The sequence below is a fragment of the Poecilia reticulata genome, chromosome 15 (assembly GCF_904066995.2).
Source record: "Poecilia reticulata chromosome 15, P_reticulata-male-v2, whole genome shotgun sequence".
NCBI lineage: Eukaryota > Metazoa > Chordata > Actinopteri > Cyprinodontiformes > Poeciliidae > Poecilia > Poecilia reticulata.
This window is the reverse complement of record NC_088844.1, coordinates 30,347,705-30,372,776: the sequence shown is the minus strand read 5'-3', so window position 1 is coordinate 30,372,776 and position 25,072 is coordinate 30,347,705. Positions and strand designations below refer to the sequence as shown.

General features: G+C 43.2%; 1 protein-coding gene across 1 annotated transcript in view; it reads left to right on the top strand.

Moving 5' to 3' along the window:
• The window catches only part of slc30a6 (solute carrier family 30 member 6), a 69,657-nt gene that overhangs the window by 27,153 nt on the left and 17,432 nt on the right, over nucleotides 1-25,072 (top strand). The window contains exons 7-8 of the mRNA XM_008430455.3: nucleotides 4,341-4,421; nucleotides 23,719-23,754. Of these exons, the coding sequence (XP_008428677.1) occupies nucleotides 4,341-4,421; nucleotides 23,719-23,754 (117 nt within the window). The remainder of the gene's footprint in view (nucleotides 1-4,340; nucleotides 4,422-23,718; nucleotides 23,755-25,072) is intronic.

The following is a 25,072-nucleotide window of genomic DNA, read 5'->3' as shown; positions in this document are numbered from 1 at the left end:
TAAAGTTGTAATATTACCAGAGTAATGTGTTATCGTTAGGAAACCTTTTGTGATAATTCCTCCATGAAATATAATGAAAAATTAAAATGAGGAAAGATTTGTTGTATTTTGGTATTAATTTTAAAAATAAGGAGATAATTAATCTTTTTTTTCGTCAGAATCAAATTATTATCAGCAGCTCACATGAGACCCTGATAAAACAACTTTTATTTTATAATGATTCTTTTTGTCTGGTTGATATTTGTGTCTTGATGACAAATAAAATGAAATAAAAATCGTCCTGTTGAGCAGGGAGGAAGGTCTGGTTTGGTTGTAGCTTTTCTACCTGCAGATCAGAGGTGGGTTTGTAAATGAACTTTGACCTGGAGCTCAGTGAGGTCTGGCCTCAGAACCAGAACCGTCCAGAGGAGCCACAGTGTGATGAACAGAGCCGTTTCTACTGACCAGCGTGTGAGGAAGACGTCGGCATCAGTGGCTGTGATCTTCGTCGCCGCAGCTCCCTGGTGTGACGGCGCCGTCAGCCTGAGCGTGAGGCGGCAGCTCTAATTCTGTGTTCCTAAAATCATCAACACCAGGCGATCCGACGGTGATTAATTGGAGCCGACGAAGCGCCTGGCGTGTCACTTCCATCCTCCCAGTGAATCCTTTCTCACAGATTTGAGCGGCGGCGCTGTTCCTCCGCCGACGGGACCGCTCGCTCCGGTCAGACAGGCTGGCGGTTCTTCTACATGGTGTCTGTATGCATTAACCTCAGGCGGAGCGGAGCGTGACCTCCGACCTCGCAGCATGCAGCCAATCCACTCAAACAAAGAGCACTTTGTGGGAGTTTTGCTGGAGTCATCGGTGGGTGTTCACGTCGCTTTGTGTGCAGACCGACACAGACGACCTGCAGGACGCCGGATCACCGGAGCATGGGCCGGTCCATTCAGCGAGAACACGCCGGTCAACAGAACCGCCTCCAGCAGCTTCCTGCATTCAGAACCGTCTCTCTAGATGAATCACATGACCTCATCTGGATTCAGCGTTGACACCATTTATTTACACCTTTAAGTATCTGATTTTCCTCCAGACCTGACAGATTAGTTTGTCTGGGGAACATGAGGCTAAAATCTGACCCAAGTTCACTTTTTCTTTTTTGTCCACTTTTGACCCATTTGCCACTTTTCGGCAGCTGATTTTATTTTCCACCTGATTCGATCTGATCTTCCCTCTTCATATGAGGAACCGAATCGATTGCTTCCAAAGCGTCTGCAGTCTGAACAGCCAAGTCGTATTTTATCCGACTCTCACGTCACTGATGTGAGACCAGCGTCATGATTCTGCACCAGAAGAAGCAGGACGGAGTAAATCTGGACAGAAACGATGATGTTCCACTTCCTACATGTTGCTGAGCTCATTTCTTCCCTCCTGCCTCTGGATTTAGACCTGGAGACGTACGGAGCAGCTTTATTGCCCCTCATCAGGTTGCAGTGTGCTCCTCCTGGAGTTTCCTTCCAGCTTCAGTCATTAAACTCACGTCTTTGATGGATTGGCCAGATTCTTTGTCTTTGCAGGCTTCTTGCTGTTTTATGGCTGAGCCTGTTGCATCAGCATGAAGCTGCAGTGTTTATGCACAGCTGCCTGGTGAAGCTGTAAACCCTCAAAGCAGGCCGCTGCTGCAAGCTGTGATCAGTTATTGGACCTCCAGGTGATCTGGGAAGATATTTTTTATTTTATCTGATGGGAGCATCATCAACTTTTGCTACAATCTGCATTTTCAAGTATCGCATCAGAAAAGGTTGATGGAAACAGCAAAATTCCTCAATTTCACAAAAAAGTTTCAAGCTTGTTGAGGTGGTTTCAGCTTTTTGGAAAAACGGTTAATGTGCTAAAGATGCTGAATAATTCCTGGCATGGTGAACTTTCCCATGTGAGCCGCACCAGAGGCACGAAGCTTAAACATTTGAAACCCTCTGAGCGTCACATGACATCTGGATGGATGTTGACCTGCTGCTCTTCTGAAGACTCCACAAACACCAGGAATCAACTTTATTTGAAAACTGTCGCATTTCAGCTTGTGACCTTCATCAAGGTCATTCATCCGGTTTATTTACAAACCCATCACTGACCTTCTGTTCTCACTGGGCTTCAACAAGGTGTTTCCTAGAACTTCAGGTGTTGCTGAAAGTTAGCAGGTCGTCCATCCCGTCTCTGTGTCCAGGTGACGGATCGGTCAGAGCTCTGACCTTTGACCTGAGTTCCTTGGTTTTCTGGTTGTTCTCTAAAGCACCTCTGAGGTCAGAAGCAGAACATCTGGACTCTATCAGCAAATCAAAAGCAAAAATGCTGGTCATAACGGGAGCACTTCTGTCGTCTGGTAGGGAAATTCGTGTTGCTTGATTCTGACGCAGATCTCTGGTTCTGCAAACCTGCAGGCTGGATTACGGCGGCGCAGGCATTGGTTTTTCCCCCTGGTGTGTGGAGGACCAGAGATTTAACAATCTGAACGTCTCAGGGAGGAAGCCGGACCGGGCCGGTGTTCAGAGGTGGGGCGTCTGTAAACAGACATGACTGCAGTCCTAGAAACACTTGGTTTCAGTTTGTTGGTATTAAACGGGTCGTTGGATTGGTGACATCCAGCGTGGAGATTAACCTCGGCGCTCAGCGGACCGCTCATTAAAACAGAACCGCTCATCCTGAACCGCTCAGCAGCAGCACATCGGGCCGGTCCTTCTGGGTCATTGTTTAGTCATCAGAAAATTTAATTCAGGTTATTTTCACCAATTTCAGGCACTTTTTCCAAGACAAACTGATGTAATTAATCTCCAGTTATATGGAAACACATCAGGTCATTTAATCACTTCATTCCAGATAATGGAAGCAGATTCAAACCTAGTTGTTCCAGTTCAGTCCTGTCCATGCAGTTTGTCTCAGAGCTACTGGTATTAAATGACAGAAGCCTCACCGAATCGACCAGGATCCACCTGTAGCAGCTCAGTTTTCCTGGAAATACTCCCAAAAATTCCTGGACCTCCTGAAATGTCCAATTACTGAATTGTTTAATCAACCTTGGGTCTCTTGGATTATAATTTCTGTCTCTATTTTCCCGTCTTCAGTGGTTCTGACCGGTTCTGTCCTCATTCGCCCGGTTCCTCCGCTTCATTTAGCAGAAACAGAAGCTCCCCGGTTCGGGTCAATCACGCGGCCCATTAGATCGCAGTCAGCTTCCATCTTAACCCCTTTAGCTCAACGCTCGCTAAGCTGCTCTCTCTATAGGAGGAGGTCAAAGGTCGGCAACTGCTGTAACCGAATGTCAGCTCGCTCTGAGTTGGAGGTCTTTTCCCAGATTCAGCAGTCGAGATGTTTGGATTCCCGTCGCCGAGCCGGTTTCTGATTGGCTGTCGGCTTCAATCCAGATTCTGGACGAATCCTGGAACCAGTCCAGATTTTTCTGTCTGGAGAAGAAAATCTGTGAAATTTGGCTCTGCGGCCGAGGCAGAACTCGATAAAACTGTTATTATTTCCATTAATTGAAATGTTATTTGTGAGTCTGGGTCGTTTTAATGATAATAAAACAAAGGGATTGTACTAGACCAGATAGTGTGACCTCCAAACCGACTGCCTGAAATCCTCTGATCCCAAAACCAGATTGCTAATCCTAAATTAGCTGCCTAACAGTCCTTGACTGTTTTCTAAAATGTCTGTTCAGAGGGAGAAACCACAGCGCCTGCAAGGTGCAGCTTTTCTCATTTATTTACATGATTACATCACATATAGAAACACCTGTCTGCCTTTCTGTTTACAATCTAGAAGCGAATCACAAACAGCCGTCTGGTAAATCCCGACACACGGCAGGAGGAGACGATGAAAGACAACCAACCTTTTCTGCTCATGTTTTCTGTTGTTTTGATATTGGTGCTTTATTGCATCAATCTTTCCTCCATTACTGTCTGTGTTGGTGTGAATCAAGATGCAGGAAGCTGGAGCTCATCGTTTAACGGCCACGAAAACGTATGAAAACATGACTTCAGTCTTGGCTCGTCTTCACTCATTTCCTGTCTGTTCAGGGAAAGATTTAGACTTTTACTGCTTATTTTTACGTCTTTAAACGGTTTGAACCCAGTTTTATTAATCCCAGCGCGATGAAGCAACACGTTACCAGACTGGAGTGGTATTGAAGTGATGCTCTGTGGTGAGGAAACTCCTCAGGTCAGAAATGAGATCACCTCAGACGGATCTGCTCCAGATGTTGTGATGTGTGAAGGAATCGCTCTGAGGTCTCAGAGGCTTCGTGTTCTCAATGTTTCTCAGCAGGTTGGAGATGAACATTTATCAGTTTCTGTCTTTTTCCTCCTGTTCAGGTTTGAGAGGTTGGAGGTTTTGGCCGTTTTTGCCTCTACGGTCCTGGTCCAGCTGGGAGCTCTGTTCATCCTGAAGGAGAGGTCAGACATGAAATAACATCTGGTTTTATTGTCATTTATTTCACCTTCTTCACACAGAAATCCTGCTTAGTTTCTGATCCCCTCTGCTTTACATTTTAAAACAAAATGACAGAAATCAGTCTCCCTGATTCAGTTTTACCATAAATCTTTAGAGAAAAGTTTAAATTTTCCTGTTTTATTATTTAAGGATACGTTTATTTCTGCAGGATTTCCTGCTGAGATAGAAAATAAAACAGTTTTCAGACTTTTTACACATCTTCGACTGGGCGGCGTTGGACTTATTTCCTGTACCTGAACAGAGCGGCGCCTTTACAGCTGCCGAGAGTTTATTCATCCCTACAGGGAAATAACTTCACCAAGGACCATTTTATGTCAATTAGTGCAAATGACAAAATATAAAACTGAACTATTTAGATTAGTTAAAAATGTGAACTTTAAATCAAAAGTGTTTTTTAGCAGTAGTTTAATAGATAAAACATTTACAGATGCTTTTACTCAAAATTGTTAGAAACCAATTTAGATTTTTTTTTTTTTTTTTGCTGAAATCCAATTTTCTGATAAGCGCCGCGTTTACACAAGTAAAGATGGCCGCCGCAGCGCCGCGTTTACCGCAGTAAAGATGGCCGCCGCAGCGCTGCGTTTACCCCAGTAAAGATGGCCCCCGCAGCGCCGCGTTTACCGCAGTAAAGATGGCCGCCACAGCGCCACGTTTAACCCAGTAAAGATGGGCGTCGCAGTGCCGCGTTTACCGCAGTAAAGATTGCCGCCGCAGCGCCGCGTTTACCGCAGTAAAGATGGCCGCCGCAGCGCTGCGTTTACCCCAGTAAAGATGGCCTCTGCAGCGCCGCGTTACCGCAGTAAAGATGGCCGCCACAGCGCCACGTTTACCCCAGTAAAGATGGCCGCTGCAGTGCCGCGTTTACCCCAGTAAAGATGGCCGCCGCAGCGCCGCGTTTACTGCAGTAAAGATGGCCGCTGTTGATCAGCAGAAGAAGAAAGTCCAGCTAACAGGAACGACCTTTAGTGGAGCATTGACTGCAGATTCTGACCCGGTTCTGCTTGGATGTAGAATCGAACCAGGACTGTTGGGTTGGGATGTTTTACTGCCTGGCTCAGGTGTCACCTGAATACCCTGTGTGTGTGTGTGTGTGTGTGTGTGTGTGTGTGTGTGTGTGTGTGTGTGTGTGTGTGTGTGTGTGTGTGTGTGTGTGTGTGTGTGTGTGTGTGTCGTGCGTGCGTGCGTGTTAGTTAACTGGTGAACCTGGATGTTTGCAGGAATGCCACCGCCTCGTCAGTGTAACACACTCACACACCTTTCCTGGCGTCAGGTTTGGGGTCGTCCTGAGGTCGTTTCTCAGGGAGGGGAGGGCTCAGTGGGCCGAGATCAGAACACACACACACACACACACTGGGTCATTAGCACACTGATCCTGATATCCACTGTAGATGTGACTTTTGTAGTTGATGAAATTAATTTTTCTCAGTAAATCCTGAAAGTTAATATTTGACCTTCAGATCAAACCACATCCAGATTCTGCTGCAGAAAAATGATCCTAAAAACTGCAGCTGAGCTTAAATCCAGCTGTGATTTCCTGAAAAACAGCTAAATGGTGATTTTGGAGTGGCCCAGTCAAAGTCTGGACTGAAAGTTCATTGACATGGCACATTGATCTGAATACGTCTGAATAATGTCCAAAGCAGCAAAAGCAGAAAAAACCTGAAAATTTTTTAATAAGTATTTATAAATGCAAACGAGTAGAGTTTATAAATTTGTATGATTTTAAAATGATTATTTATTATTATAATAAAATCTGCAAAGCCGACATGGAGCAAAACACTCAGATATTCGTCTCATCGTTCCTGCACTAAATGAAGACCATTACAGCTGACCTGAATAAAATATGAAACAACTGATTTCCATGGAGTATTTACCTTTTATCTGGAAATAGCATCTGTTTATTCTTGCCATACAGTCTCTGTATTAATTATTGGGTTAGTGTTAGGGGTCTTGCCATACCAGTTTATTCCTCTGTATTTACTTTAGTTTCTTAGTTATTCTTGCATTTGTTCTTCGTTCATTTCCATTTAGTTTTATTTGATTAGCATTATTATCTCTTGGTTTATTGCTATGTCCACTTTAGTTTCTTTCCTGTTGCTACATTTATTTTATCGTTTATTGACCATCAGTAATCTTCACTCATCACCTGCTGCGCCGCCTAATCGTCATGTTTCACATCATATGTTGATTTTTTCCACTGTTCATTATTGAATTCTCTGTTTTTCTGCCATAATTCACATCTAGTTCGTCGCTCCGTTTTATGTCCCGCTTCTCGTTTTTAAGAGTTTGTGCAATGTGCGCGGCGTTTTTTTATTTTTAAGCCCCTAAGGTGCAGGGCGGTGGGGAAGCGTATCGATGGGGAAAAGGCAGACTGACATAAACCTTTTAAACCAACGGAAACAATTTCTGCATTCTGATTATTGAAATTTAAAAGTGCTGTGTTGTTCTATCACCCCGTTTCATACCGAACCACTTACAGCTCCGTGTTAACGCTATAAAATGAACGCTCTCTATCGTGGTATCACCCATGGAGGGATTTCTTTATTTAAATGGGTTCATTTTTCAGAGGGATACAAAGTGAAGGTATCGTTTTAGCTACCAGTAGCAGGAAAATGGAGCTGAGCCAAGAAGCTAACAGAAGCTACAAACACTGAATAGAAGAAGAGCTGCCATCGATACAGTTGCAGCCAAGCATGATTTAATGTTACACAATACAGTTTTACCAAGTTGCTCAAAGTCTAAACTGGCATTGTTGTGCATTTAAGGTGTAAAGTTTACCTTTGACCAAACACCCCCCCAAAGGCACCCCAGCGCCCCCCTTTTGTAAAAATCTCCGCCAGCGCCCCCTGCCGTCCTCTGAACGCCCCCTGGGGGGCGGTACCGCCCACGTTGAGAACCGCTACTCTAAATCGTTGTTTCTTATGCTGTCCCATCACAAATGATAGATTTTCCATAAATAAATCGCCAATGAACTGACCTGAAGGAAGAAGGAGAAACTCTAGCAGTAGCGAGCCATAAACAGGAAACAGGCCCTGCTGCCAGTAGGGCACGTGCACAGCGCACGGCAGGGTATCAAATTACGCAGGTAAAATTCTGACCCAGGTGTGATTTTACCAAGGCGATCACCTGATGTCTTGAAAGGTCAGGCTCTCCCGTGTCACGTGATACCGGACATGTCCGGTCAGCAACTAAATTGGTTGTTTACGAAGTGTGTTTTATAAAACTACGACATGTCCTATAGACCTTTAAATCTCGTCAACTGTTTTTAAATAGCTATAAAACCATAACATTTAGTGTAAAACTTGTATATGGGATTGTTTTCGAAGGATTAAAGACTCCTTTTGTGGACAAGTAAAAGAAAAAGTCACGTCTACACACTGTAAAAAACTGTAAAAAACCGGGTAAATGTACTGTAGAAATTTGAAGGAATTTTTCCGTTTTTTAGTTTTACAGGTATTTGTACCGTATTTTTAATTTTACGCATTGCATCATGGGAACAAGAACCTTCGCGAAGATCGAAAACTGGTCAGACGACATTTCAAGCTCGCTAACCGGACCCTGGAACATTTATCTTTGGACTTCGGTTGGATTAAGAGACGGAGTTTCCTTTCTGCCACCTCACTGGTAAAGTAAAAATAAATAAGAACACGTTCTTTTCTGTGAATAATGTTTTGAAATATTTGTAGTTGACTTGGTTGACTTCGTGAGACTCCTGGCACAGTCTATAGTTGCAAACTGTTTTGCAGTTTTTTTTCTTTTTTTTTTTTTACAAAAAGGTATATTATTTTTACAATGCTGTGTTTGCTTGTGTATAAAAGTAAAACGCGGTGATTGTTGTATTACTATTCATGTATTTTACCGAATTCGAAGTACCGGCCATTTTTTCAAGTCAAACTGAACTGGGCGCGTGAAAGCTAACGGTTCATGGCGTCATGCTATTATGTCTCAATCCTGCTTTTAAAAATATCAAGCTGCAGTTGTCTTATTGCCAAACATGATTTGATGTCCCGGTTGTTAACATAAAAGCAGGTGGCCTTTAACTTCGGTAAATATACTTTCAATGTCAAGTTTGGGGGTTTAGAATATGGGAAATGTCGCGGTGGCGAGTATGGTGGGTCGAACGACGAACGAACTTGGGGGAGCGGGAGCAGCCGTTAGTCCAGGGAACAGGAACGGGGGCGGAGGGGAACCGTTAGTCCAGGGAACAGGAACGGGGGAGCAGCCGTTAGTCCAGGGAACAGGAACGTAATGTGGGGACGGGAGCAGCCGTTAGTCCAGGGAACAGGAACGTAATGTGGGGACGGGAGCAGCCGTTAGTCCAGGGAACAGGAACGGGGACGGGAGCAGCCGTTAGACCAGGGAACAGGAACGTAATGTGGGGACGGGAGCAGCCGTTAGTCCAGGGAACAGGAACGGGGACGGGAGCAGCCGTTAGACCAGGGAACAGGAACGTAATGTGGGGACGGAGGGAAACCGTTAGTCCAGGAACAGAGGAACGAACGTAATGTGGGGACGGAGGGAAACCGTTAGTCCAGGGGACGACGGTAAGACTGGGGTGGCGACGGTTCGTGTTCCAGTCAGCGTTAAATTGTTGCATGTTCGGTGCTCTAATCGGGCATGTTGAGATTAGGTTAGGTTGATAAACTGTTACAATGGCCATAAGCTTCTTGCCTCATATAAATTGTGGATTGTACATACAGATAGTTAATTTCCTGTTCTGAATAGGAACAAACATCACTGAGAGTAAATAAAAGTGACGTTTGCAAAAAAAACCAATTCCAATTGGGAGTTTTTACTGAAATGCCTGCTTGCAAACTCATTATCGGTTATGTAGCTAGCTAAAAACTATATAAATAGTACTGTTCTAAATTTGTTGTCAGAACACACTCATGAATCCAGTGTCTTCCACTGTCATTTAGCTAAATATTTATACCTGTATTTCATTATTTTGAAGTATGTTGTCCTGTTTACAACTATGATTTCATGTTCCAGAACAATTTTTGTATGTTCCATCTTATAGTAATTAACAAAACTGTTTGACTACAAAGACTAGAGTCAAGACTGCTTTACATTTAATTTATACGTTGAAATTGTATAGTAAAATGCAATAAATTAGTTGTGATGTGCAGAAGATGAACATTAGCAAGCTCAAGAATATGTTAACTGTTAATATATAATAGCAAAGGTTAGTTATAAAGACTAGATGACGTCAATTTATGGTCTTAATTGCTAAATAAAATCTGCAAATTGTCGAATGGTTTATTTTTATATCACTTTGCATGAACTACTTTCAAATTAAGTGTTTCGTGTCAACTACATTTCCTGTAGACTTAGAATTTAGTTTTGTTTCAAAATTATGCTAAGAATATATTAAATACATAATATATTTTACACTATAATTAATATAGAATACAGACTTCAATGTTTGGAAGACAAAAGTATTTGGAAATGTCCAAGGTTTATTTATTTTTAAAGTGTGAAAATATCACAAAGACAGTTTGGATAACAAAATATTGGTATATTTGACATAAACTGTTAAATTATGGAAAATTTTGATGGAAATTCTGGAAGAAAAAAAACAGAAAATGTCCTGGTAACTTTTGCCAGATATTTCAGTTTTTAACAGAATTTTCGTCAGAAGTTTCCCGTAATTTAACAGTATTTAGTTCAAATTTTCCATAAAAAAAAACTGAAAATGTCCTGGTAATTTCTGCCAGTACATTTCTGTTTTTTATGGAATTTCAGCAGAATTTCTCCGTAATTTATCAGGTTTTCCGTAATTTAACAGTTTTTCTATGTTTAAAATTTAACAGACAAAAGCTGTTAAATTATGGCAAAAAATATGTTAAATTGCGGAAAAAATTCTGCTGGAAATTCCGTAAAAAAACAGAAATTACCAGGACATTTCCTGTTTTTTACGGATTTTTTTTCTTACTGTGCAGGTTGTTTATATGTACAGCCACTAAACACGTGATTAGTGATGTGATTAGTGATCCCATGGGTAGGATAGTCAGATGCCTAACAGTCATGCTTTTGGTCTTTGGGAGGAAGCCGGAGTACCCGGAGAACCCAGACATGCATGGGGAGAACATGCAAACTCCATGCAGTTACTATTAATCCCTTGAAGTTGGGCAGGAGACCCACAGGACTCGCTATGAAGCCCTGGAGAAGCGTATTGCATTTTGAAAATGTAGTGGAGAAATCTCCGACCACATGCCTGAAAACAGGTGGCTGTTTCTGTGGCTGGTCTGAAACAGCCACTAAACACGTGATTAGGATAGTCAGGTGCCTAATAGTCATGCTTTTGGAATTGGGAGGAAGCCGGAGTACCCGGAGGAACCCACACATGAAAGCAGCTATTTCTGCTGCTCTCTGTGTCCCTCAGCGTTTCTTCAACTGTTCCACTTAAAGCTGCATGTTTTGGTAATATTCGCTGAAAGATGGTGCCTTTCTTCTCCAAAGTTATCGGTTCCTTCTCCAAAGTGATGCTTCTTTCCTTCAGGCAGCGTTTTCCTTCTCCAGGGCAGTGTTTTCCTTCTCCAGGGCAGTGTTTATCTGCTCCAGGGCAGTGTTTTCCTTCTCCAGGGCAGTGTTTTCCTTCTCCAGGGCAGTGTTATCTGCTCCAAAACCGTGCTTTTTGCTCCAGAGCGTACTTTTTCCTCTAAGGCGATGTTGTTCTGCTCCAGGGTGTGATTTCTGCTCCTGATTGGTCTTTTCCTTCTCCAGGGCGGTGTTTTCCTTCTCCAGGGCGGTTTATATGCTCCAAGTTTTCATTCTACAAATTAAATGTGATGAGGTCAGACTGCTGTGTGAACAGTTTGTCCCCAAAGCGACCCGACAAGCAGAACGTAGCCGAGCAGCGCCGCGTTTACCGCAGTAAAGATGGCCGCCGCAGCGCCGCGTTTACCCCAGTAAAGATGGCCGCCGCAGCGCCGCGTTTACCGCAGTAAAGATGGCCGCCGCAGCGCCGCGTTTACCCCAGTAAAGATGGCCGCCGCAGTGCCGCGTTTACCGCAGTAAAGATGGCCGCCGCAGCGCCGCGTTTACCGCAGTAAAGATGGCCGCCGCAGCGCTGCGTTTACCCCAGTAAAGATGGCCGCAGCGCCGCGTTTACCGCAGTAAAGATGGCCGCCGCAGCGCCGCGTTTACCGCAGTAAAGATGGCCGCCGCAGCGCCGCGTTTACCGCAGTAAAGATGGCCGCCACAGCGCCACGTTTACCGCATCTTGCACCTCTGGATGGATTTTAGAGTTGTTGATCAGCAGAAGAAGAAAGTCCAGCTAACAGGAACGACCTTTAGTGGAGCATTGACTGCAGATTCTGACCCGGTTCTGCTTGGATGTAGAATCGAACCAGGACTGTTGGGTTGGGATGTTTTACTGCTCAGGTGTCACCTGAATACCCTGAGTGTTTCTGTGTGTGTGTGTGTGCGTGTGTGTGTGTGTGTGCGTGTGCGTGTGTTAACTGGTGAACCTGGATGTTTGCAGGAATGCCACCGCCTCGTCAGTGTAACACTCACACACCTTTCCTGGCGTCAGGTTTGGGGTCGTCCTGAGGTCGTTTCTCAGGGAGGGGAGGGCTCAGTGGGCCGAGATCAGAACACAAACACACACACACACACACACACACACACACACACACTGGGTCATTAGCACACTGATCCTGATATCCACTGTAGATGTGACTTTTTGTAGTTGATGAAATTAATTTTTCTCAGTAAATCCTGAAAGTTAATATTTGACCTTCAGATCAAACCACATCCAGATTCTGCTGCAGAAAAATGATCCTAAAAACTGCAGCTGAGCTTAAATCCAGCTGTGATTTCCTGAAAAACAGCTAAATGGTGATTTTGGAGTGGCCCAGTCAAAGTCTGGACTGAAAGTTCATTGACATGGCACATTGATCTGAATACGTCTGAATAATGTCCAAAGCAGCAAAAGCAGAAAAAACCTGAAAATTTTTTAAAAAGTGTTTATAAATGAACAACGGTTGAAAACGAGTCGAGTTTATGAATTTGGATGATTTTAAAATGATTATTTATTATTATAATAAAATCTGCAAAGCCGACATGGAGCAAAACACTCAGATATTCGTCTCATCGTTCCTGCACTAAATGAAGACCATTACAGCTGACCTGAATAAAATATGAAACAACTGATTTCCATGGAGTATTTACCTTTTATCTGGAAATAGTGTCTGTTTATTCTTGCCATACAGTCTCTGTATTAATTATTGGGTTAGTGTTTGGGGGTCTTGCCATACCAGTTTATTCCTCTGTATTTACTTTAGTTTCTTAGTTTATTCTTGCATTTTGTTCTTCGTTCATTTCCATTTAGTTTTATTTGATTAGCATTATTATCTCTTTGTTTATTGTTATGTCCACTTTAGTTTCTTTCCTGTTGTTACATTTATTTTATCGTTTATTGACCATCAGTAATCTTCACTCATCACCTGCTGCGCCTCCTAATCGTCATGTTTCACATCACATGATGATTTTTTCCACTGTTCATTATTGAATTCTCTGTTTTTCTGCCATAATTCACATCTAGTTTGTCGCTCCGTTTTATGTCCCGCTTCTCCTTTTTAAGAGTTTTGTGCAATGTGCGCGGCGTTTTTTTATTTTTAAGCCCCTAAGGTGCAGGGCGGTGGGGAAGCGTATCGATGGGGAAAAGGCAGACTGACATAAACCTTTTAAAACAACGGAAACAATTTCTGCATTCTGATTATTGAAATTTAAAAGTGCTGTTTTGTTCTATTACCCCGTTTCATACCGAACCACTTACAGCACCGTGTTAACGCTATAAAATGAACGCTCTCTATCGTGGTATCACTCATGGAGGGGTTTCTTTATTTAAATGGGTTCATTTTTCAGAGGGATACTCAGTGAGGGTATCGTGATTTTAGCTACCAGTAGCAGGAGCGGAGCTGCGCCAAGAAGCTAACAGAAGCTACAAACACTGAATAGAAGAAGAGCTGCCATCGATACAGTGGCAGCCAAGCATGATTTAATGTTACACAATACAGTTTTACCAAGTTGCTCAAAGTCTAAACTGGTATTGTTGTGCATTTTAAGGTGTAAAGTTTACCTTTGACCAAACGCCCCCCAGAGGAATCCCAGCGCCCCCCTTTTGTAAAAATGTCCGCCAGCGCCCCCTGCCGTCCTCTGAACGCCCCCTGGGGGGCGGTACCGCCCACGTTGAGAACCGCTACTCTAAATCGTTGTTTCTTCTGCTGTCCCATCACAAATGACAGATTTTTCCAAAAATAAATCGCCAATGAACTGACCTGAAGGAAGAAAGACGAAACTCTAGCAGTAGCGAGCCATAAACAGGAAACAGGCCCTGCTGCCAGTAGGGCACGTGCACAGCGCACGGCAGGGTATCAAATTACGCAGGTAAAATTCTGACACAGGTGTGATTTTACCAAGACGATCACCTGATGTCTTGAAAGGTCAGGCTCTCCCGTGTCACGTGATACCGGACATGTCCGGTCAGCAACTAAATTGGTTGTTTACGAAGTGTGTTTTATAAAACTACGACATGTCCTATAGACCTTTAAGTCAACTGTTTTTAAATAGCTATAAAACCATAACATTTAGTGTAAAACTTGTATACGGGATTGTTTTTGAAGGATTAAAGACTCCTTTTGTGGACAAGTAAAAGAAAAAGTCACGTCTACACACTGTAAAAAACTGTAAAAAAAACCGGGTAAATGTACTGTAGAAATTTGAAGGAATTTTTCCGTTTTTTAGTTTTACAGGTATTTGTACCGTATTTTTAATTTTACGCATTGCATCATGGGAACAAGAACCTTCGCGAAGATCGAAAACTGGTCAGACGACATTTCAAGCTCGCTAACCGGACCCTGGAACATTTATCTTTGGACTTCGGTTGGATTAAGAGACGGAGTTTCCTTTCTGCCACCTCACTGGTAAAGTAAAAATAAATAAGAACACGTTCTTTTCTGTGAATAATGTTTTGAAATATTTGTAGTTGACTTGGTTTGCCTTCGTGAGAGTCCTGGCACAGTCTGTAATTGCAAACTGTTTTGCAGTCTTTTTTTTTTTTTTACAAAAAAGGTATATTATTTTTTACAATGCTGTGTTTGCTTGTGTATTATAAAAGTAAAACGCGGTGATTGTTGTATTAGTATTCATGTATTTTACCGAATTCGAAGTACCGGCCATTTTTTCAAGTCAAACTGAACTGGGCGCGTGAAAGCTAACGGTTCATGGCGTCATGCTATTATGTCTCAATCCTGCTTTTTAAAAATATCAAGCTGCAGTTGCCTTATTTGCTAAACATGATTTGATGTCCCGGTTGTTAACATAAAAGCAGGTGGCCTTTTAACTTCGGTAAATATACTTTCAATGTCAAGTTTGGGGGTTTAGAATATGGGAAATGTCGCGGGTGGGGAGTATGGTGGGGTCGAACGACGAACGAACTTGGGGGGAGCCGGAGCAGCCGTTAGACCAGGGAACAGGAACGGGGGCGGAGGGGAACCGTTAGTCCAGGGAACAGGAACGGGGGAGCAGCCGTTAGTCCAGGGAACAGGAACGTAATGTGGGGACGGAGGGAAACCGTTAGACCAAGGAACAGGAACGTAATGTGGGGACGGAGGGAAACCGTTAGTCCAGGGAACAGAGGAACGAACGTAATGTGGGGACGGAGGGAAACCATTAGTCCACGGAACAGGAACGTAATGTGGGGACGGAGGGAAACCGTTAGTCCACGGAACAGGAACGTAATGTGGGGACGGAGGGAAACCATTAGTCCAGGGAACAGAGGAACGAACGTAATGTGGGGACGGAGGGAAACCGTTAGACCAGGGTACAGGAACGTAATGTGGGGACGGAGGGAAACCGTTAGTCCACGGAACAGGAACGTAATGTGGGGACGGAGGGAAACCGTTAGTCCAGGGAACAGAGGAACGAACGTAATGTGGGGACGGAGGGAAACCGTTAGACCAGGGTACAGGAACGTAATGTGGGGACGGAGGGAAACCGTTAGACCAGGGTACAGGAACGTAATGTGGGGACGGAGGGAAACCGTTAGTCCACGGAACAGGAACGTAATGTGGGGACGGAGGGAAACCGTTAGTCCAGGGAACAGGAACGTAATGTGGGGACGGAGGGAAACCGTTAGACCAGGGTACAGGAACGTAATGTGGGGACGGAGGGAAACCGTTAGTCCACGGAACAGGAACGTAATGTGGGGACGGAGGGAAACCGTTAGTCCACGGAACAGGAACGTAATGTGGGGACGGAGGGAAACCATTAGTCCAGGGAACAGGAACGTAATGTGGGGACGGAGGGAAACCGTTAGTCCAGGGAACAGGAACGTAATGTGGGGACGGAGGGAAACCGTTAGACCAGGGAACAGAGGAACGTAATGTGGGGGCGGAGGGAAACCATTAGTCCAGGGAACAGGAACGTAATGTGGGGACGGAGGGAAACCGTTAGACCAGGGTACAGGAACGTAATGTGGGGACGGAGGGAAACCGTTAGTCCACGGAACAGGAACGTAATGTGGGGACGGAGGGAAACCATTAGTCCAGGGAACAGGAACGTAATGTGGGGACGGAGGGAAACCGTTAGACCAGGGAACAGGAACGTAATGTGGGGACGGAGGGAAACCGTTAGACCAGGGTACAGGAACGTAATGTGGGGACGGAGGGAAACCGTTAGTCCACGGAACAGGAACGTAATGTGGGGACGGAGGGAAACCGTTAGACCAGGGAACAGAGGAACGTAATGTGGGGGCGGAGGGAAACCATTAGTCCAGGGAACAGGAACGTAATGTGGGGACGGAGGGAAACCGTTAGACCAGGGCACAGGAACGTAATGTGGGGACGGAGGGAAACCGTTAGACCAGGGTACAGGAACGTAATGTGGGGACGGAGGGAAACCGTTAGTCCACGGAACAGGAACGTAATGTGGGGACGGAGGGAAACCATTAGTCCAGGGAACAGGAACGTAATGTGGGGACGGAGGGAAACCGTTAGACCAGGGAACAGGAACGTAATGTGGGGACGGAGGGAAACCATTAGTCCAGGGAACAGGAACGTAATGTGGGGACGGAGGGAAACCATTAGTCCAGGGAACAGGAACGTAATGTGGGGACGGAGGGAAACCGTTAGACCAGGGAACAGGAACGTAATGTGGGGACGGAGGGAAACCGTTAGACCAGGGTACAGGAACGTAATGTGGGGACGGAGGGAAACCGTTAGTCCACGGAACAGGAACGTAATGTGGGGACGGAGGGAAACCGTTAGACCAGGGAACAGAGGAACGTAATGTGGGGGCGGAGGGAAACCATTAGTCCAGGGAACAGGAACGTAATGTGGGGACGGAGGGAAACCGTTAGACCAGGGAACAGGAACGTAATGTGGGGACGGAGGGAAACCGTTAGACCAGGGCACAGGAACGTAATGTGGGGACGGAGGGAAACCGTTAGACCAGGGAACAGGAACGTAATGTGGGGACGGAGGGAAACCATTAGTCCAGGGAACAGGAACGTAATGTGGGGACGGAGGGAAACCGTTAGTCCAGGGGACGACGGTAAGACTGGGGTGGCGACGGTTCGTGTTCCAGTCAGCGTTAAATTTGTTGCATGTTCGGTGCTCTAATCAGGCATGTTGAGATTAGGTTAGGTTGATAAACTGTTACAATGGGCCATAAGCTTCTTGCCTCATATAAATTGTAGATTGTACATACAGGTAGTTAATTTTCCTGTTTCTGAAATGGGAACAAACATCACTGAGAGTAAATAAAAGTGACGTTTGCAAAAAAAAAAACAATTCCAATTGGGAGTTTTTACTGAAATGCCTGCTTGCAAACTCATTATCGGTTATTGTAGCTTAGCTTAAAAACTATATAAATAGTACTGTTCTAAATTTGTTGTCAGAACAAATAATTTCATTTTATTGTTAAAAAACCGCAAAAAAACTAATTGATTTAATTATTGTAAGACTTGCATGTTTTGGTGTTTATATTTCTTTCTCCTTATATGGTTATTTTGTTTCCTCTCCTCAACAGCTGCATCCAGACACTCCTCAACTTTTCCTGGAAAGCAACTAGGCATCTTTAAAATAGGTGTGTACATTTGTTTTTGTTTTACTCAACCTGTTAAACCTTTAGTTTAAATTAATAAGTCTGTGGTGTTTTCTACAATAACAGGCATAATGTTTTGTTATGTGTCTTTCTAATAATGTCTAATGCAGCACTATGTAACTTATATTTTTACATATTTGTTGAAGCTGTCACTGTGTCGTGATATTGCATGAGAGATAATCTGAAAAAAAAATTAGCTGTTCTGTTAGCCAGTGCTAACTGGATTCAAACAGTCAGAGCCACGAGGCAGGTTTTAGGTGTCAATCACAAACTCTTGTGGTGCTGCTCATCCCACTTTCCCCTGATCTCTTGCATGTGGCTACGCTCCAGCTAACGGAACCTCTCATGAATGTTAAGGCTCGTTAGCATCGACACCGATGACAGTGGATAAACGGTTGTCCTGTAATGTTGATTGACAGCATGAAGAGATTGATTGACAGCGCTAAGACTATCCTCCAGTCTCTGATTGGTTGGTTTTGGTTGGGAGTGATGGATTTCTTAAGATGGAAATAGTAGCTCAGGGGGAGTGGAGTTTTTTTCACAAATTATACGTCTCATAACATCAAATCATGACTTTATTTTAACAAATATGCAAAAATCAGTGTGTTTTTATTTTCAAAAGAAAATATTTGTGTATTGTGCATGTTAGGGATGCACCAATAAATCTTCCCCAAATCCTTATTTTGAAGATTGGTGATCCGCCAATACATGTGAAAGTGACTTCATCCACTGATCTTTTCTACCTCAGCAAAGATCTAAAAATCAACGCTTTCCTCTCTTGTTAGAGACGTTTGACTGATAGACCGGCCCACCAGGTCATGTCTCCATGTTTGCAGTTATCAATAGTCACCCCACTGTTGCCAACCCACTGACGTTTTCTGCATTTAGCAATATTTAGACAAGACAATCAGCATTGGACAAAATCAGAATTGACAAGTCAGATTTTTAAAGATTGGCCAGAAATCTGCAATTGACACAGTCCTAGTGTAGATTTTTTTTATCAAAATTACTCAATGTTGTTTGTGAAAGAGCTATTAGCAATTGGTGAGACGCTGATGAGCCAGGTGATGTGCTGCTGTAATGTAATTTAGAAGCGTTTTGTAAAAAGTACGTTTATAACATGAAGTGTTTCTGTGTTAAACTTGAGTATCCATTCTCTTTGTTTAGAGATTTTCTGGGCTCAAACCCTGAACAAAGTCGACTGACACGATGCAGACGAAGGTGAAGAAGCTGCTTTGCATCCCAACCAGATGGTTCAAGTCCCTTAATGAATTGAATGACTGGGAAACCATGGAAAATGTGAGCCTTTTGAAGTTTAAACATGATTGATCATCTCATCAAACCTGGTGCACCAAGAACCTTTGCGAAGCACAAGAACTGGTCACAGAACATTTCAAGCTCTTGGTAACTGGACCTAAGAGTTGGATTAACCTTCTTTTGCAGAACATAAACATAAAATGGACTGTTTTGTTTTATGTTCACAGCGACTAGAGTAGTGGTTCTTAACCTTTTTTGAGTTACCAAACCCCCCAGTTTCATATGCGCATTCACCAAACCCTTCTTACTCCCGCCCGCCGACACACAAAATACTTTGCGGTATTCTGATTTAGTAATGTAATTATATTAGCTGTATTACCACCCCCACGCCACTAGAGGCAGTAGCAACCCCGAAAGAAATGCGACTAAGGAGCAGATTTAAACTATAGAATTTCGTAAAAACTGAGTTTTGCTGAAGTAAATAAAGACACAAGTTCAAATCCATGCTGAGAGTGGAGCTCCTTCAATCAGGGCTCCTCCGCAGCTCTGATTGGCTAAGCAATGTAACGTGATCCTCTGATTGGCTAAGCAATGTAACGGGATCCTCTGATTGGCTAAGCAATGTAATGTGATCCTCTGATTGGCTAAGCAATGTAACGTGATCCTCTGATTGGCTAAGCAATGTAACGTGATCCTCTGATTGGCTAAGCAATGTAACGTGATCCTCTGATTGGCTAAGCAATGTAACGTGATCCTCTGATTGGCTAAGCAATGTAACGTGATCCTCTGCAGCAAGTGATGGCAAAGCGGGGCGTCATCACGACTTTACACAAGTGTGTCTTTACCTCCGCGGCAGAGGCTCCGCCGAACCCCTGAGACCGACTCACCGAACCCCTGGGGTTCGATCCAGGTTAAGAACCAGTGGTCTAGAGGTAATGAGAGCACACACTCATGAATCCAGTGTCTTCCACTGTCATTTAGCTAAATATTTATACCTGTATTTCATTTATTTTGAAGTATGTTGGTCCTGTTTACAACTATGATTTTCATGTTCCAGAACAATTTTTTGTATGTTCCATCTTATAGTAATTAAAAAAATTGTTTGACTACAAAGACTAGAGTCAATACTGCTTTACATTTAATTTATACGTTGAAATTTGTATAGTAAAATGCAATAAATTAGTTGTGATGTGCAGAAGATGAACATTAGCAAGCTCAAGAATATGTTTAACTGTTAATATATAATAGCAAAGGTTAGTTATAAAGACTAGATGACGTCAATTTATGGTCTTAAATTGCTAAATAAAATCTGCAAATTGTCGAATGGTTTTATTTTTATATCACTTTGCATGAACTACTTTCAAACTAAGTGTTTCGTGTTCAACTACATTTCCTGTAGACTTAGAATTTAGTTTTGTTTCAAAATTATGCTAAGAATATATTAAATACATTAATATATTTTACACTATAATTAATATAGAATACAGACTTCAATGGTTTGGAAGACAAAAGTATTTGGAAATGTCCAAGGTTTATTTATTTTTTTAAAGTGTGAAAATATCACAAAAGACAGTAAAAGACAGTTTTGGGTTAACAAAATATTGGTATATTTGACATAAACTGTTAAATTATGGAAAATATTTTGATGGAAATTCTGGAAGAAAAAAAAAAAGAAAATGTCCTGGTAACTTTTTGCCAGGATATTTTCAGTTTTTCAACAGAATTTCTGTCAGAAGTTTCCCGTAATTTAACAGTATTTTAGTTCATATTTTTCCATAAAAAAAACTGAAAATGTCCTGGTAATTTTCTGCCAGTACATTTTCTGTTTTTTTATGGAATTTCAGCAGAATTTTCTCCGTAATTTAACAGGTTTTTTCCGTAATTTAACAGTTTTCTATGTTTAAAATTTAACAGACAAAAGCTGTTAAATTATGGGAAAAAATATGTTAAATTGCGGAAAAAATTCTGCTGGAAATTCCGTAAAAAAACAGTAAATTACCAGGACATTTTCCTGTTTTTTTACGGATTTTTTTTCTTACTGTGCAGGTTGTTTACATGTACAGCCACTAAACACGTGATTAGTGATGTGATTAGTGATCCCATGGGTAGGATAGTCAGATGCCTAACAGTTATGCTTTTGGTCTTTGGGAGGAAGCCGGAGTACCCGGAGAGAACCCACACATGCATGGGGAGAACATGCAAACTCCATGCAGTTACTATAAAGCCCTGGAGGTCGAGCAGGAGACCCACAGGACTCGCTATGAAGCCCTGGAGAAGCGTATTGCATTTTGAAAAGTGTAGTGGAGAAATCTCCGACCACATGCCTGAATACAGGTGGCTGTTTCTGTGGCTGTGTCTGAAACAGCCACTAAACACGTGATTAGGATAGTAAGGTGCCTAACAGTCATGCTTTTGGAATTTGGGAGGAAGCCGGAGTACCTGGAGAGAACCCACACATGAGAAGCAGCTATTTCTGCTGCTTCTCTGTGTCCCTTTTCTTCAACTGTTCCACTTAAAGCTGCATGTTTTGGTATATATTCGCTGAAAGATGGTGCCTTTCTTCTCCAAAGATATCGGTTCCTCCTCCAAAGTGATGCTTCTTTCCTTCAGGGCAGCGTTTTCCTGCTCCAGGGCAGTGTTTATATGCTCCAAAACGGTGCTTTTCTGCTCCAGAGTGGTCTTTTCTTTCTTGAGTGTTTTGTTGTCCTGCTCCAGGGTGGTGATTTTCTGCCTCAGGGCGATGTTTATATCCTTAACGACATTGAGTCTCTGCTCCTGTTGGTGTTTTCTGTTCCAAATGGTGTTATGTGTGTCAAGATGGTGCTTTTCTTCTCCAGAGTGCTGCTTCTTTCCTTCAGGGTGGTGTTTTGCTGCTCCAGGCCGGTGCTTTTCTGCTCCAGGGCAGTGTTTATCTGCTCCAAGATGCTGATTCTTTGCTCCAGAGTGGTCTTTTCCTTTTGCAGTGTGGTGGTGTCCTGTTCCAGGGTGGTGATTTCTGCCTCAGGGTGATGTTTATATCTTTCACGACATTGAGTCTCTGCTCCTGTTTGGTGTTTTCCTACTCCAAGCTGGTGTTCATGTGCGTCAAGAGGTTACTTTTCTTCTCCAGACTGCTGCTTCTTTCCTTCAGGCCGGTGTTTTGCTGCTCCAGGGCAGAGATTTTCAGCTCCAAGGCATTGCTCATCTGCTCAAAGATGTCGCTTTTCTTCTGCAAGAAGGTGCTTTTCTGCTCCAGCAACGTCTCCTCCTCCAGTTTGGCGTTAGCCTCCATCAAATTTCTGATTTTTGTTCTCCAATCCTGATCTTTCTCCTCGTCGTCTTCTTTGTCTGGAGTCTGTCTGTTGAAGGTCAACATACTTACTTTTCTTAAAATCCCAAACAGCTTCTCAGCCTTCGTAGCTATGGGTCTGGCTGCGCTCATTTGAACATTTACTGAATGAGAAAGCGGTGACATGCTCTGCTCACTCATGTTTGAATCCATTGTCGAGAAACAAAAAACTTTCGAATGTTGATCTTGAGTAGTTTGCTCTGCGACTTCTGCAACGGCAATGACCGTAGAATTCACGTCTGCAGCCTTATGACATCAATGCATCACTCATTTAATGCATTTAAGGTGGCGCCGTAAAATCCCAGCAATAACGTGATTTAGTGTCTGTTGTCACCCATCGGCTCCACCTTTACTCGCACGCGGAGCTCCAGACATGCGCAGTGGTTTCCTCTGAGCGGAGAAGCTGTCTGTCTAATGTCAGTAATATAATAGCTGCATAAATTGATATGGCGACATGTAAAATCAGCAGCGCTTCGCTTTCACAGACGGTGGGACTTTGTCCAACTTTTAGCGTCACTTGAAAAGGAAAGCTTAAAGAAAGGTAAGATCTGTGGACGTGATGCTAGCTAAGCTAGCTGTACAGAGACACATGTTGCATCTGACAACGCTGGTACCAAAGTGCAATATAGTGATATGACTTTCAGGAACGATCCGATTCTTCTGGACGGATCTTTACTGATTACATTTATTTAAGCTCTTAAGTATTTAATATCTAGATTTTTTTATGGGAATGTGAATCTTTCAGTTCAATTTGAGAAGCAATTTTGATAGGTAAAAGTTAATTTTTTTGTTGGTGGCCTTGACCATAACTGCTACGTGGCTCCTTGGTTCCATGTCTTCCCTTGTCCACCCTTTTTGTTGGATTTCTTTCAAAATAAAAGCCACTAGTGGCACAAAAAGTGAAGTTCATGCTGTTAGGACAGGAGACCAGATGTTTCCGTCCCTGAAATTATGATGCATAGAATCACATATCTAAGTCTAAACTATGTTATAGAGTAAACACAACATGCTTTATCTGTGGCATTGTTCATTAAAATGGCACATTTCTAATTTATTAAAACTAAATACGATCGGTTCACTCAATGATATTAGCGATTAGGTAATCCATTCAGCAAGTACTTTTACTTTTAATACTTAAGTATTTTTAAAAGCTAGTACTTTTTTACTTTTACTTAAGTACAAATGTTAATGTGGTAGTTTTACTTAAGTACATTTTTGTCTGTATTTGTACTTTTACTTAAGTACATTTTTTGAGTACTTTCTCCTCCACTGGTCCTGAGACTGGAGGGATTTAAAAGGTTTATCTCCTAAAAATGATTTTAGTCAGTTCACTGAAAATAAGATCAGCCATGATGAGGTGTGTGTGTGTTTTCACCTGTTTGCTTTTTCCCAGTGTGTGTGTGAATGTTTGCTCCTTGTCACTTTGTCTCCTCTTGTTCGGTTCACGTCTCCATCACTGCCTCACACACACAACTGGGTCGGGCCCACGCCGATCCGACTCGGCCGCTGTTGTTTACTCACCGTGTGTGTTTCTGTGTTTTTAGTGTGGAACGCTTCGTGGAGCAGCCAGAGGTCCATACGTAAGTATTATCCCTCCACACACACACACACACATTCCCACAGGAGGACGGAAAATAAACAGACATGATACCCTCCTGTGTTTCTCTGAGGGGAACACACACACACACACTCGGGGAGTGCCATCTGTTGAGAGAACAGAACATCCAAAACAACTGGGTCACTCAGAGCAACAAACAGAATTACATTTAGAGGAACAGTGACGTCTTCTCCCTCAGTCTCATTGTGGTGTGTGTGTGTGTGTGTTCCTCCACATTTAAAACTGTTTCGTCATGCGGCGCTGGAGAAAACTTCATATCTTCCGTTTCTATTGGACTCTGATTGGTTCACAACTTGCTGCGTTGCTCAGGTGTTTTCTGCAGTTTTAAAATTTTTTCTCCAAACTTTGTTGCTGATTTAATTTAAAAATTATGTACTTTAAGGTACATTTTCCTTCAGGGAACTTACTTTGCGTAATCTCCAGTTTGACCTGTTCTCATGTGTTTCCCTCTTTGGATGCTAAGCTAGCAGGTAGCAGTCACAGATTTAGCTGGTATATAAATGGCTGATAAAGTGTCTGAATAGTTATTTTGACAAGATGTAGGAAGGGAAACCAAATATCCTTAAAGTCTTCAAGCTTTCCTTTTGTTAAATATGTCAGCTTTTCCATCACCACGTTGCTGCTCAATAGTTTAATCCATTCATTTATCTTTGGTCTTTCTGTGTTCCTCCACTTCAGAGCAATCAAATGTTTAGCCTGCAAAAGGGATCGAGTGAGCGTCGTATCGGGGGGGTTGAGATCGAGTGAGCGTCGCATCGGGGGGTTGAGATCGAGTGAGCGTCGCATCGGGGGGGGGCGATCTATGTTTTCGCATCCACCTGAATAATGTGTAGTTGCGCCACTGCTTCCTGGTCCCGGTAGCTCAGAAACTTCATTAAAAGAACCCTTGGAGCCGCAGGATTGGAGGTAAGGGCCCAATCCTATGGGCTCTCTCCACGCAGCGGGCCGAGGTGAAGTCCTCACCTAATGTCTCTCGGAGCCACTTCTCCAAGAAGCCACACAGATCCGATCCCTCTGATTTTTCAGGCAGCCCGACCAGTCTCAGGTTGGAGCGCCTGCTCCTGTCCTCTTGCTCTGCAGCTCTGTCACAAAGCACCTCCACTGCTTTCTCCAGCGATTTAACTCTGCTTTGAAGGGAAGTAACATCGTCCTCTGCTCGTGAAATTCGCGCTTCTGTTTCCCCAGTTCTTTCAGTGAGCGATTGTATATCCCCTTTGATAACCTTAATTGCTTTCAGCATATCAGCAGAATGCTTGCTCATATCCTCCTTCAACAAACTG